The sequence below is a fragment of the Anarhichas minor genome, unplaced genomic scaffold (assembly GCF_050575085.1).
Source record: "Anarhichas minor isolate MPS153535 unplaced genomic scaffold, ASM5057508v1 ptg000086l, whole genome shotgun sequence".
Taxonomy (NCBI): domain Eukaryota; kingdom Metazoa; phylum Chordata; class Actinopteri; order Perciformes; family Anarhichadidae; genus Anarhichas; species Anarhichas minor.
Genome location: NW_027466532.1, coordinates 21,781 through 36,969, shown reverse-complemented (window position 1 = coordinate 36,969; position 15,189 = coordinate 21,781). Strand labels below are relative to the sequence as shown.

The 15,189-nt window shown below is 41.2% G+C and overlaps 1 protein-coding gene across 3 annotated transcripts; it reads right to left on the bottom strand.

The window, feature by feature from the left end:
• Nucleotides 1-1,767: 1,767 nt before the first annotated feature.
• ccdc22 (CCC complex scaffolding subunit CCDC22) lies at nucleotides 1,768-14,069 on the bottom strand. Of its 3 annotated transcripts, none has more exons than XM_076081710.1 (16): nucleotides 13,632-14,069; nucleotides 13,239-13,416; nucleotides 12,243-12,375; nucleotides 11,436-11,542; nucleotides 9,345-9,429; nucleotides 7,933-8,102; nucleotides 7,581-7,796; nucleotides 7,178-7,357; nucleotides 6,498-6,617; nucleotides 6,276-6,392; nucleotides 6,086-6,187; nucleotides 5,774-5,881; nucleotides 4,256-4,351; nucleotides 4,038-4,097; nucleotides 3,871-3,945; nucleotides 1,768-2,505 (listed from the first exon to the last, which is right to left on the bottom strand). In XM_076081710.1, the coding sequence occupies exons 1-16, from the start codon at nucleotides 13,679-13,681 to the stop codon at nucleotides 2,392-2,394; spliced, it is 1,911 nt and encodes a 636-aa protein (XP_075937825.1). In that variant the 5' UTR covers nucleotides 13,682-14,069; the 3' UTR covers nucleotides 1,768-2,391. The 3 variants fall into 3 exon arrangements, with proteins under 3 accessions (XP_075937825.1, XP_075937826.1, XP_075937827.1); XM_076081711.1 differs by having other exon boundaries at nucleotides 7,178-7,354; XM_076081712.1 differs by lacking the exon at nucleotides 13,632-14,069 and having other exon boundaries at nucleotides 11,447-11,542; nucleotides 13,239-13,378.
• Nucleotides 14,070-15,189: the final 1,120 nt, after the last annotated feature.

The following is a 15,189-nucleotide window of genomic DNA, read 5'->3' as shown; positions in this document are numbered from 1 at the left end:
TTAATAAAAATTCACAGAAGATTGAATATGTTTGTTTCATACTGTATATAGCTTCAATATAAGTTTGTGTTATTATATTTTCTGAACTGTGTGGTGGTAATCACAAATCAATATTACAAATAACAAGCCATTGCATAGGATTTAAAAATATATAAAAAATACATTATGTTTCACATGCATAAAAAGGTAGTGGGAAACACAAGTCCACGTCCCAACTCTGCTGGCTGTATCGGGGAACAACTGTTGCCATAAAGACTCGTTGAATATGAACTGGAGGTATGTTATCTCCTACTTTAGTGGCGGCTGCTAGCTCCAAGGTCAGAGTGTCCAATGGTTTCTCACTCTGTCGTGGCATCTTCAAAACACTTTCTCCTGTCTCCTTTTGAACCATTGGAGCAAGTGGAATTAAAAATGCTGTCCTTGCCCATAGTGCTTGCTTTAGCCTAGACTAAGCACATTGGTGAGATCCATGCACTTTCCGTGCATAATGCATGTATACAGTCTTAGGAATACTAAGGTCAGTATACAGCCTAACCCCACTTTTATCCAGAAGGTTATAGGTTTTTGCTCAGCGATATAACTGTCCACCTTTTACCCCCCGCCTTTCTCCTCCAAGGACCAGTTATTTGTGACTTGGTTATTTGTTATTTGTGACTTGGGCGAAGCCACACATGCAGTGTCCAAGCAGTGTATTTCCCACTGGATAGTAGGGGCTATTGCTCTGTATATCAAGGGTCTCCAGCCTCCCGCTGGCCTGCATAAGCACTCTACCAGAGGTTTAGCTAACTTTGGGGCTCTTGGGGTAGTCTATTTAAGAGGTCTGTGTGGTGGCATGTTGGGCCCCGCTCCGCTAGATTTTATAGGTTGGATGTCCTGGCACAAACTCTGGCACATTCAGTCCCCAGTGTGGATTCTTCTCAGAGCATAGTGCCTCACGAGTGAAGGGGACAGTTGCCTTCTTTACTGGCATATCTAGCAACCAGGAGTCAGTATTTTTCCCATAGTGAGACATGAAACGAATGCTATGAAAGAGAACTTAAGGTTATGGATATAACCCCAGTTCTATTTAGCTATTGAAGCGAGGAAGAGGTGAACTTGTTTTGAATGAGAGCTGACACTATGTCAGCATAATATATAGAAGGAGGGTCCCATCCCCTCCTGCTCAGGGGTGACCTGATAGCCTGAAAAAGGCATATGACACATTAAGTGGTTTTGATGGTCCTATCCCCTTTCTGTCCATGTCAAATTATTGTCCTCGAGTGAGACAGTGAACCCCAAATATTTCCCAATGACAAAGCCAGCACCTCGCATGGAACGCCTGCAGCCACAGAATGCGACAAATTATAAAATCTCTTTGTCCGCTAATGTCAGAAAGGTGCTAATCTATTTGTAATCCAAGCATTATCATTTACCAATTAGTTTATGCTTATGGGGAGGATTGACTGACAGACCATATGCCAATAGAACAGCGACATTAAACACTAAATCGGCATTTGACACTTAAAGCGTGGCATACTTCTTTTTGCCATCACTTTGTTCTAACTTGAGTTTTCAAACGTCAACAGCAGGTCCTGAACACAAACACAGGGAGTACCTCCCAGCAGCACGACAAGGTAAAACACCAAATAGTCTTCAATCCATTACAACCTAAATATTTGCCTACATTGGTGTTAAAAGTGCAACGGCGCAATGAGGTGTAGATGATGTCAGTAACAGTAGGTGCACTCATCATGACCAGCATCTTCTTAAGGCTGACAAGCGCTGCTCTTCAAGTTTGTAAGGCATCTTTATTCAAGCTGGTACCATATACACAACAATACTTTGCTGATGGGGCTGGACTACATTCAAATGCCATTCACTCAACATACTCAGATCAAATATAATCATGACAATGAAGGAACTGCTAATGTATGAAAATGGTGGAATAATTCCCATATTAAAAATTCCTGAACAAAGATTTTAGTTTAATCAAGATATCTTATGAAAACATTTCATACATCGATATGAATGACTTTACATTAGAACAGAGAAGGTCTGACAGCACCCTCTGCTGTCCACTGTTGTTTCCTTTAAGTACAGAGCAATCAGACCAGCGCATAGGCCCTCAGAGAGCACGTCCAGCCGGAGAAATCAGTTTGAAATGAAACACTAGTTGTCATCTTCATCCATTTATACAGGTTGTGCATTAAAATGCCAGGTTAACTCCATGGTTCCAAAGTCAGCTTGCCTTTCTACAGAAAAGCAGGTCTCCAATGGCAACAGAGGGCGGTGTTTATGAACAACGGTCTCTTCAGTGTGAAAACTGGAGTGCTGTTTTCAGTCCCATAGGGATCCAGGTTTTCACCACAACTTTCACCTCAGCAGGCAGAGCGGAGTAAACCAGAGCTTCCTTCAGCCTTCTCTGACTTTGGCAGCGAGGGCTGAGTTCTCCTGTCGAATCGCCTTGTAGTCTTCCAAAATCCTCTCCAGGTTAGCCACAGTTTTACTACCATTTTCTGTCTCAATCTGTGGACAATTCAAGATGCCATTGAAAAATTCATTGTACAGTAAATCTCTGAACATGCTGCTGCATTTTTTTTTTTTTTTTAAAGAATCAATTTGGGGACAAACATCAATTCCATCTCTGTGTCCAGTTCAGTGATATTCAGGTTCAAGACATGTTTGGACTAGCTTACAACTAATACGGAAATCTTTGGAATTCTGGTGTACAGTGGTTAGGAAATAGAATTTGGAGAAGAAGGTAAAAGTTCACAGTTGAATGGCTGGTATCAAGTTCAGATCCTTAATCACATGTTAGAACTATGGGCACGTGAGACTATAAGTGACAGGAGTGAAATCAAAAGCTTTCAGATATCTGGAAATCAGAGATTCTTTTTGAAAACGAGTTGAAACCAGATTTCCCACAGTGATTGTGACATGTTGGTAGAGTTTATGGTGATGATATATTGAAGAGTTGAAAGACGTGTTCTGCTATATTTAGGCAACCTGACATGAGAAATGATACTACAATAGGACAGATGTCTTCTTTACCGCTTGTGTCTCACTAGGTACATTAGTGGCTGTGTTAATCCATGGCATAAATGTTGGAAAGGGTGCAAGTTTTATTTGATGTAATGCATGAAAACCAATGTTGTTGCTAATCACTGACAAACCCAGAATGTATAAAAGAAAATCTATTTCCCCTAGAATTTAGAATATGGAAAATAATTAAATGTTAGTGTTTTTTTTTTTATAACAACACACATTGTGTAATTCATATTTTGTAGTTATAATCAGAACTGAAGTTGGTTAAAAGGTTTAACTAGATGAGTGGAGAATAAAAATATAAAATGTTTTTGCAGTTTTTTAACACATATCTTTATCCTCCAAGGACATCAGAGCAACTTATTTAAAGTGAGGAAAAAGGGTTAAGTTCCATTAGCAGCAACCAAGAAGGTAATGGCCCAAAAAGGACCCCCTCTGAGACAATGGCTGGACATTGTTGAAGAGGTATGTGATATGGAAAGACTCATGTGTTATATGACAAATGGACTGCTTATGAAACCCATCACTAAGACACTACTAAAACCTTAAGACTGAGATACTTCCAGTTGTAGCAGTATGCTTATGTATGCTGGCACTTACTTTTGTGTTTCTACTGTAAGAACAAAAGTAATTTGTCTTTCTAGATGTGTTAAATACACATGCTATATGTCAACAAGATGGCCTTTGATGGGCTGCTCCCAGTCCTTATGCTAAACTAGGCTAACAACATCCTACAGCTCCGGTCACAAAGATGACACAAAGATGAAAGTGATAATGATCTTCTCATCTGACTCTGTGTAACCCAAAAAAGTGTTAGTGTACAGAGTGAGGAACTGGAAATCCTACCTGCTCCTCTAGATCTCGAATCTCTCTCAAGATTGTACCGGTGTCCTCGATGGTTTGGATCAACTGATTACAGTTCTATTAAAGAATGTAAGATGGAGAGATGACATGTAACACATTCTCTGATAGGAGCAACAGATAAGAAGAGTCAGACAATCATGATGACATACTTCATGCAGGGCTGCCAGGTACTTGTAAGATTTGCGGACGGATTCATCTTTTTTGGCATCCTTCAGATGACAAAAAAATTAATGAATTAAAACATGAAAAATTTGTTCAACAAAGAACACATTCTTATATATTGAAAACAACAATTTCAAAAATTCTCAGGATTAAAGAGCACACATACACTTGAATGCAAGAAGTACTGAAAAATAGATTCTGCTACCTTGAAGACCAGCTCATCAGTGACAGCAAAGGTTCTGTCCAGTTTCCCTGTCAGGCTGTTGATCTCTTTCTGGAGCTCCTTAGTGTCTGACAAAATCTGCAAGGAAAGTGAGCAAAGTGGTGATGGGGGGATGCAACAGCTGGTACACAGCACACACTCAAAGCTCAGACCCACCGATGCAGGAACCTCACTGACATGAATGGATTTCCCTTCAAAAGGTTGCCGTTTGCTGGCCATAAAGGATTTTACACACCGAACTGTTGTTTTTGTCATAAATACCTTCACACAGAACTAAAGCCAAAGTTTTTCAAAGTGAGGTTCATTTTCTGAGCTTTCGCACCATGAATGAAGGCATCAACCAATCACGTTGTGATACATTTAAATCATACACTATAGAGTACACCAACAGGAAGGCTCCGTGGTCCAAACCAAGAAGACAAACTTTAATAGTCCTTTCAACCAGGGGCGTCGTTAGGCTGAAGCCCCCCTAAAATGTTCTTCAGCCCCCCCAAATAATTTGGCATTATTGGATTTAAAAAAATAAATTAAAAAAATAAATTAAAATTTTTGGTGATGTCATTAAATTAAGCTATTGTTTCTCACATGGACAAGTTATTTATAACTCTAACATGCTACATATGTGTGTGCGTTCTGGTTTGTATGTTTTCTCCCCCTTCAAATTACAATCCAACAGCCATCATCATACTTAACGATATAAAGTTGACACTGTCAGGTCCATTCTCCATCCATTGTGTGCGGTCCCTTTAAGAATTAGGATTTGGGAGTGACGCGGATATGAAAGCTAGTTTATCTGTCTTTCCTTTACAAGCAGGAAAATTATTTCTCTCTTTATTTGAGAAAGGTTCATATTTGTGTTGTCAAATTTCACTATGACCCTGAAATTCTGTCTCTTGTGTTATCATATACTGAATGCAAGCAAAATTATAGAGCAAAATCACACTCTTTCTGATTGAACCAATCTATGAACTGTCTGAAACAATGGATATCCACGGCCCCAAATGGGCCCCAAAAAAAATAGCCGCGCACTACGCACACAAACATGCCGCTGCCCTTGGGGCTAAGCCCCCCCTTTATTTGAATCCTAGAACAGGACAGACCAGATCCACTCCTTCCGTTCTTACATAGAAACTCAATAAAATAGCTTACAGTAGCTCAGGCTATACAACAGTTTACATCAGACAGACGCTGCTCTGGGTTAACAGGATCCATGTAGTTGGTCTTTCAAAACTAATTTTGGCATCGCTGCCAGTATGAATAGTTTTGATGGGAAATATTCTCGCAGAGTATTTTGTATTTCATGTTCTTTACCCGTCACTCTCCCGGTGTATAAAGGTCTTGATGTGCAGAGGATTTGGGATTTTTTCACTGAAAACATGCGGCCTGACAGAACTCCACCTGTCTGCTTACAGGATCTATTAAAGCTAGCTGTGCATTTGCTTGCTTACTTTATTTAGTAGTTATTTCCAGTTATGTCTTGTAATTTGCTATAAAATATACCTTGGTAATTTCCTCCTTCTGCTTCTTGATGTTGCTGACAATCTCTAGGATCCTCTGAGTGTACGCTGACCGAGACGCGTCCTGAGGAAGATTTTCTAACTCTGTTACCTACGTTGGAAAAGAACAGACACAATACAAACAGTCACACACACATTTAGCACATTCAGCACGGTGCCGGAACACAAGTGATAATGCAGCTTAATTAACGTTCAAACAAGCCTGTGTCAAAAAGCTGTAAAAAATACACCTGTGCTAAAAAGAAACTAAAGGTTCTTGGCTAGTTCTCAAAAGAATGTAAATTCAGTTCATAACCAGTTGTTTGTAGATTTCTTCCTTCTTCTTGGCCTCCTCTGTAGATACACGGATCTTATCATGCAGAGACTTGATTTCAGACAGCTTTCTGGATGACTCCAGCTGAGGAAAACAGAGACAAATGATCAGAAACAAAAGTGTTTTAACTGGAGCAAATGAAGACACAAATCTGTTGAAAGGCCCCACTTACATCTTGGTTGCTGCAGATTTCTTTGAGTCTGCGGTGCTCGTCGATGAGTGGAGCGCGGTGCTTCTCCCACTGAGAGGCCAGGTTCACCACCCGCTTGGCACTAGCCTCCACCAGAGCCTGGAGGAAGAAACATACAGGTTTCCACTACATCTGTGTGGTCTGCTGGGTTTGATAACTGGTCTCCAGCCAGCAGTGTTCAGAGGTCTCACTCAGCCCTCTTACCTGAAGCTTCAGCAGGTTGTTGTCTGCGTCTGGCAGCAAGTCGATTGTTTTCTTCTTCACCTGCATCTTCTCCTCGTTTTCAGAGTTCCCCAGATCTCTCTGCTTCAGCTCATCCAACACCTGGACATATAACACATCACACATTTAAGACAATAATCCAATACATCAGCGCAAACTCCTTTCCCTTAAAGGGACAGTGCACCCCAAAATCTAAAATACATATTTCCCTCTTACCTGTAGTGTTATTAATCAATTTGTTTTGGTGTGAGTTCCTAGTGTTGGAGGTATCGGCCGTAGAGATGTCTGCCTTCTCTCCACTATAATGGAACTAGATGGCTTTCAGCTTGTGGTGCTCAAAGCGCCAAAATTAACATTTGAGAAACTCAACAGCAATGTCTCTTTCCAGAAATCATGACCTGGTAACTCAAGATAATCCACAGACCTTGTTGGAAGCAGTTTCATGTAGGAACTAGTTTCTACATGAAACTGCTCGCCAAACGTTTCGACCAGTTTCTGACTGTGTTTGAGTGAATGCTCGGATTCACAGTTGGAAGCCAGAATCTGATCAAGATATAAAACAAATACCAGCATATTCAATATTTGCTGGTTTAGAAGAACAAACAGCCGGGCCATTAGCTTACACATCATGTCAAGGCTACGTCATTCTCTGTGTGTGTTACCTGTGCATTAGTGACACTTATGTGCTTCATGTCTGCTGCTAGCTGTTCAACATCACTGCAGAGCTGCTGGAACTGCTGCTGGAGGGAAAGCTGCTCCTCCTGCTGACGGAGCTGGATGTCACTCTCTGACTGAGGGCCAGCAGTGATGGAGGGGCTTGTTACTGCTGCCGCCTGCTGCTGCTGGACGGACATTTCTTTTTAGAATCAACACTTGAAATGATGAAGGCACTTGCAAATGTCATGGTAGTACAAAATGTAAAGCATACTTTGTTGTTTCATTTTTACCTCTTTACACCCCCCCCCCCCCCCCCCACACACACACACACCTCAGTTAGAGAACAGGTGTTCAAGTCTTACTGCAGATAGGTTTGTTTTAAAGCATGATGTGCGGCGTGGTCCTCACCTGTGTGAAGGTGAACTTCTGTGTGTGGGTGAAGTGGGTGCCCTTGGTCAGGATGTGGTCCGAGGGGGTGGAGCCTCTGAAGGCCTGCAGTAAGTCAGACAGGTCAGAGGTGGAGCGAGGACCACCAAAGGCACTTTCAGCAGAGGGCAGTGCAGCAGAACGCAGCTGCTCCTCGATGCGTTTACGCAGCCGGGTGAGTTTCCTGGAGCAATACTCCTGTTCAACAATAAGACAAACTAATTTAACATGGTCTGTAATAAACATAATCATCAGCACGACAGCCGATGCATGTTCAGAGCCTCAAAAGCACAGCGGTAACAGACAGAATTGTGTGAAATGTGAAAGGATGTACCTGTGGTGTGAGACGAGACAAAAGTCCTCGACTGTTCCACTCGTTGTCCCACTCCTGAGCAGCACTCAGCTCAGCCGTGTGCTGCTCCAGAATGGATGCCACCACAGAAGCATGATGGGAAGGCTGAGCGGTCACAGGGGGAAGAATGTCTCGCTGGTAGTCCTGCACCTCTGAAATCACAGCGCGCACACACACAAACACACAAACAGTGATTTCACCAGACTGAGAGTGAACTGAACAGTAGCACATCTGTGAAGCATTGTCAGCTTGTTTTTCAAAGCTCTGCTCTCTCCGTGCACAATTCCCATGAAAACAGTCAGCTCACATTCCTGCTCCATCAGACAATCTGCATTGAAACCATTGAAGATTATGAAACTAATACTTTATCAACATATAATTATGGAGTTCTTTAAACACTGTTCAACAAACAGGCAATTATGAATAATTACTTAAGTTGCTGCAAATTTGGACATTTTAGACCCCAATAATGACAAAAACAAATCAGTAGGACCATGGTGAAACCATAGAGTGGATAAAATATGGACGTAGTCTCTGTGAAGTCATTTGCCATCTTGGCAGTGACGACACACTGTCTATCACACGGCTAATCTAAAAAGGGGCAGAGAGGTGGAGAGTCGGTGGAACAGCAGAGCAGACAGCTAGCAGCTAGCCTCCTGAGACGGCACCCACCTGTCACTCAAAGCAGCCACGCCCCCAATTATGACCAACTTTCAAGTCTTAATAAAATCTAAACGGGTTATATAAGAATTCATCCCCCGTAGAGTTCTCTTGAGCGGGAACATTAGCTATACCTAGAGACCAAAACCATTTTTTGTACCAGGCTGTTAACACGTTTATTTCTGCTGTATAGACTGTATATAAGAAGAGGACGTAGTCGTCATCCATTGGTTTATGGATGCCAGTTTTGAAGCCTCAAGTTCGTCATTTTGGCCGTGGCAACCAGTGAACGGAAGTGACCATATTTGGACTTTGGAAGAGCGACGTAGAGACGCTGTGTACGGCTCTGGTAGGGTAGCGACTTGTCAATCACAACGTAGCCCCGTCGTTGCTGTATTGAAGAAGACTTGAAACTAGAGATTGAGACCATAAACTCATGTTTACAATGTTTACTGAGGTAATAAATCAAGAGAGAAGTAGAGTCATTTTCTCATAGACTTCTATACAACCAGACTTCACTTTTTAGACACGGAGGTGGCAGCCTAATTTTAACATGGGGGTCTATGGGGATTGATTTGCTTTTGGAATCAGCCTCCATTGGCCATTTGAGGAACTACAGTTTTTGGCACTTCCACCTTGGCTTTAATTTTCAACACCAGAGGTTGCTGCTTGGGTGGAACAGGAAACTCCCCTGGTCAACTGAAATCATGCAGCACGTGCAGTAGGAGGCCTACCTTTCAGCCGATTCTTTCCTGGACCTTTCGTGCAGTGTGGCAAACTGAGAGGCTGGGCGTGGAAACTGTGCAATGAACCTGGACTCTAAACAGGGAGAAATCATTAACATGTCAGAAAGTGACACGCTCTCTCTTGACAGGTTACATGTTATAATAAACAAGTAACTATCATGCATCCAGAGGCCGAGAAGAAAGACAAAATCAAGACACAATCATTTATCACTAGGCATGTCCCGACATAAACTCAAGTAATTTCCTGCTGATTATGTGCCGATAAGAAATAAAGTAAAATGTTTAGTTTTACTTTATTTCTTACAGAGTTCAGCTGCATTAAACCTACTGTCCCAACCCAACATAAATAAGAGTAAAAATGTAGAAAAAAATATAATGTGCATCAGAGCTTTCTTTGGTTTGGTGACATATGTGTACTATAGAGTTGGGAAGTTGTAAAATAAAATAAATATGCAAAGTATTTTTGCCGCTATAAATTTCCATTTAGAAGTGCCAGGATAATTCAGTTACAGCGAAATTAGATTATTAAATGCCAGTTTGTATTTCAATTACATTTCTAAGAAATCACTTTTTTCCATCAGTTTGGTATGGCAGATGACCAATAATACTACAACACCCATGAAGCTCGGCCACTCTCTCAGTCCTGTTGCTGATAGACTTGACACATCCATCCATCCATTATCCAAACCGCTTATCCTGTTGAGGGGCGCTGGAGCCGATCCCAGCTAACATTGGGCGAAGGCAGGGTACACCCTGGACAGGTCGCCAGTTCATCGCAGGGCACATATAGAGACAGACAAACATTCACGCTCACATTCACACCTACGGGCAATTTCGAGTCTCCAAATAACCTAAGCTGCATGTCTTTGGACTGTGGGAGCCGGAGAACCCGGAGGGAACCCACGCTGCAGCGGGGAGAACGTGCAAACTCCACACAGGACCACCCGGGATCGGGGGTCGAACCCGGGTCCCTCTTGCTGCGAGGTGACAGTGCTAGCCACTACACCACCGTGCAGCCCCTTGACACATCCCCATGTTTATTATGTATGCATGTATTTAAAGTAGTGCTGGGCAAGTTAACACGTTCATTTTGCGTTAACGCATTCATTAATTTAACGCCGACAATTATTTTATCGCGCGTTAACGCATTTTTTTAATTTATTATAATTTTTTTTTTTTATTGAAAGACAAGAGACAATACATATACATAACAACAAGAGGATGACAAGAACAGCGTGATAAAAGCCAGCAAACATCCAATAGTCAGGTAGGTGTGTGTGTGTGTGTGTGTGTGTGTATGTATGTATGTATGTATGTATGTCCTTGAGCCTTTTGAGATGGGAAAAAAAAAACAATAATAATAATAATAATAATAAAAAAACAACAAAAAACAAAAACAAAAAAAAAACAGGTAAGTATTTTTAATTTATTATTATTGTAACAGACTGTCTCATGTTTATCGTTTTGTATTGGAGATGATATGTCCCTTCAGGGTTGCCGTAGAGAAAAGGCGACTTCGCTTCTGGTCGGGGGGGGGGGGCAGAAATAAAGAGAGAAGCTGCACCAGCTGTTGCTCTCCCTGGAGACTACTGGACATTGCTGCAGTAAAGTCAGCAGACACTCAGATCTCCATGGTCAACTCAGCAGACACTTACATTGTACTGCACCTATATGGTGAAATTCACGGTAAACGCATTGAAACGGCATAGATCGGGAGCGAGCGAAGGACTTTGAAAGTTCGCGGAAAGATTAACGTGAGACAACATCCGGTTTCTTCAGACAAACATCCGGTTTTCAGAATAAGATGCCAACAAAGTATGAATTATATTCACATTAGGTATAAAACATGCTACCTGCATCTCGTGAACCAAATGTTATTGCCCTTTTGTTCATATAGCAGTACTTTTTAAATAAAAGTGCGCAATACACTACTTTTGAATTCATTATTGAACTTTGCCATAACAATGCGATTAATCGCAAAAAATCCATGCGATTAATCGCGATTAAATATTTTAATCGTTGCCCAGCACTAATTTAAAGCAGTTTTCAGACATCAAAATGCAACTTTAAAGAGTTTACTTGTGTTTCACCGTGCAGTGGCAGTCTGCAGTTAGGAGGCAGCCAAGGAACGACCAACTGGGCTTTGATTGCAGCAGCGATGGCTCTCTGAAGGACCACCGATTTACCTACAGGAAGAGACGACAGCTTTGGATGACTCTTCAATAAGTCATGACAAAATGCCTTGTCATGCAAACATCTGTAGAGACAACAACATTTCCTCATTTCTGTAGGACTGTGTTACTGATTCTTACTCTTTTCCTTCATGGTGCAATGCCTTCCAAACCTTCCAACATGAAACAGTGCAGTTGTCTGGGGTGGATTTTGATGACTGATTTCTTATATGTGAATGGTCTAACTAAAATCTACATGTACATTACACCCATTCTTATCCGTTACGATATACTTACACAGGGACCCATATATAGATCAAGATGTTGTCTATCAATGTTTTTTTGTTATTGACACCCCAAAAAATGGTACACTGTAAGAAAAGCTGCTCACTTGTCTAGCTGCCACCTTTGTTTGGATAAAGAGGGATCAAATTCTACTTGAGGATTATGACTCACAGTCTGGTTGTTAAACAACTTACTGAAACACCCATTGAGCTTACGTGCAGTTATTCTTGATAAAGGGTGCTTATTTATGTCAATCAAATGTAATCATCAGTGTTATATTACCGTATAGCTACAAACCAAGATTATAGTATAAATCTTAGGTTATGGCACAAATTACAGCGCATGTAACAATACGTGTACTAGATTTCTTTCTCTCCAATGACAGGTGACATGAAACTGTGTAGAGGACATAGACTGGTGCTCTGCATACCTGTCGGCTGGTCTGAGGCCTCTGCACTTTCTCTGGGCAGCTTCTCAACCAGGAACATGAGCAGGGAGCGGATCTCTGGCTCATTGCTGTATAGGAAAGTCTGGTAGCCTATCTCTCCTTTATAACCAATGTCCTGCAAACCAATAGTTTGACGTATTAGGAATACTGCTGAGGAACTACAGGCAGTGATTTGGTGCTTCAATTGAGCTGGTACTCATACGGACACATCAGAACTTCGCCCACAACTACCTGTACTTCTAATTAAGTGTCCTGGAAAGTGCTCTACAAATAAAATGTATCATAAACCTTCTGGTCAGTATGTAGTCTGTCACTACAACGGACCGAATGGAAACAGTGCTGATAATGTCCTTGAATATTCTTGTTAAAGTGAATCCAAGAGCAAAAGAGAAACATGAAAGACTCAGAATGAAGGACTCAAAAAGATTTTCATTGAACACACTTTTGAGGTCACACACTTCCTTTCAAGATAACATTTCATTTAACAAAAACCTTAATTCAAACTCCACTTAAAAGCTTTTTACCAGGGCTTTCAAACACATGGATGTAGTTTGCTCAGTTCGTCAGTTGTCATTTACAACTGAGCAAATTCAATCTAATGACGAAGACCATCAGATTTGGCTGAAAGCTCCAGAACAACCTAGTAAGTGGACTTTGAGTTTTAAAAACTACTGTTTCCGAGGTCAGGAATCAACAAACATTGTTGCCTTCAGTGGCAGTCTCTCATTGTAATCCCTCTTTAGGCCAATGAATGACATCATGGCAGTCTACTTGCAAAGAACAATCTGTGTACACTGAAGAGCTTCTTATATCTGTTAACCATATAAATTATTATATAATAAACTTCCAATTGTTGGTATTGATTGTTATTCAGTCATATGCTATGACCTGCTGCTTCAGTAAACTGGATTCGGGTTCAAACACTTACTAAAGGGTCTAATGAAGTCCTTCATCCTGAATAACTCAGAAGTGTCTTACCTGACAGGCCTGTGCCAGGCTCATGCCCACCCTGAAGCGGGCAGACATGCCTGGAGGGAGGGATGTGGGCAGCGGACTGCCCAGGCCTGGCTCGATCACCCGGATACATCTGACCACCGCCTCCACTATGAGCTCACTGCTGAACTGTTTGACACTGTCCGTCTCCTCACTCACCTCTCTGTGGGTCACACATTCATAACGTTAGTTTGATCACTTTCACTGCTAGCTCACAACCTTTGCCTCCAATAACTCACGTCATGTGACGGGCTGACTACATGGACGCTTTCTGTCTGACAGCATGTTGCTAACCAACAAACCTAATAACATGTAATTTCAAAAACTCGTGGTTAAGGTGCCATTGTAAACAATTAATTAAAGGCTGCTAATACTTACGTGCCGACTTGTTTGAGTGCGTGAATCAAAATTTTGTCAACTTCTTCCATCGCTGAAGTTTTTTCTGTAGATATATTAGCTAACAGACAGGATTATGGCAGAGCAATGCTGCTAGCAAGGCTATGCATTACCATCAAGTTAGCTACCATCAAGTTAGCTAATATTAGTGAGGGATTCCCACGGACGAAAGCAGACTAGAAAACTAGCTTCCATCTTCTGTTAGCTAACTTAGGAACTAGCTACTTTTTAATTAGCAAGGATGCCACTCGTACATTCCCTCACAGAATCCATAGTACGTAATTCTACGTGTATGAGCGCCGTGCTACAAATAAGTGTTTGATATAATGAACAATTGTTCCGCATTCCATACAAATTCACCCTGACCGGTGCTATCTGCTACAAACGTAACAAATCTGACATTTGTGTGGCTTGTTCGGTGTGGAAATGAAGTAATAAGGGAACTGAGCAGTGGTATTCTGGGAAGTAGAGTTTCATCTCGATTTACTCTCGGTAAGAACAAGTGGTAACCGAGCAATCTAGAAATACACTTCCCAGCATGCTCCAAAAGAGGCAATCTCATGACCGGAAAGGTGCTGGAAAGTAGGATGGATGCTTGGTTGCATAGTTGGGATCAGGGTGGGATATGGACTGTCAAATGTGTGATCATTCACATCACCTGCTCTTATTTTCTTCTTGAAATGAAGCTGACGCAGTGAACTGCATCCTGGAAAAGAAACTATCGAAACACGGCTTTTAAACAGCACGCAAAGTGAACACTATCATAGTTGTATATTTTGTACAATCACTTGTTGTTCTGTTATATCTACACATTTAATTTTGCTTATTTAAAACTAGTTTATTGTCAACACTTGATGACATTTGTCTGAACTTGTACGATTAATATCCTGTAATTTTGAATATGAAGGTCTAAACTTTGCCTAGTGTGTGACATAGAGACTGTTCATCCTCTGAAGTGAATTTGAATTTATTCAGTCAGACAGACTATATTGATAGTGGGGTAGAAATAAGCATATTTTCTTATGGCAGTCATTATGGCAAGGCTCTGCATGCCCACAAATATTTTTTGGTTTACAGGTGTACATGGATGATATTTTGGCCAACTCCAAGTCCTGGATTCAAGTCCAAGTCCTTTAATCTGTTAAACTCCTAACAGTAATAGATTGGAGAGAAGAAAAGGGCTGTCCCAGTTAGAGTAAATACAGTATCTATGAGCTTATGCTGAAGATGCGTTTAAAACTGTGTTGGCACAGATACCATCTTAACACCCAAGACTTGAGAGTTAATAGCAACTTTTTAAGGCAAGAAATAACAATAAACACATATCATGTATTTCTATTTAAACTACCCAAGTATAGAAAGTAGTCCCAACTAGCTTCATCTTGACAAGCATCAATGGAAAATGTTAATAGGCTTACATATAAAATAGCACTCACAGGGGCCATTGTACTGCATTATGAAAACATTTACTTTTATATTTAGCTGATAGTTCTTCTGTACTTTATTTGAGTGTATTTCAAGTTTCAGAAAGCAGGACTTT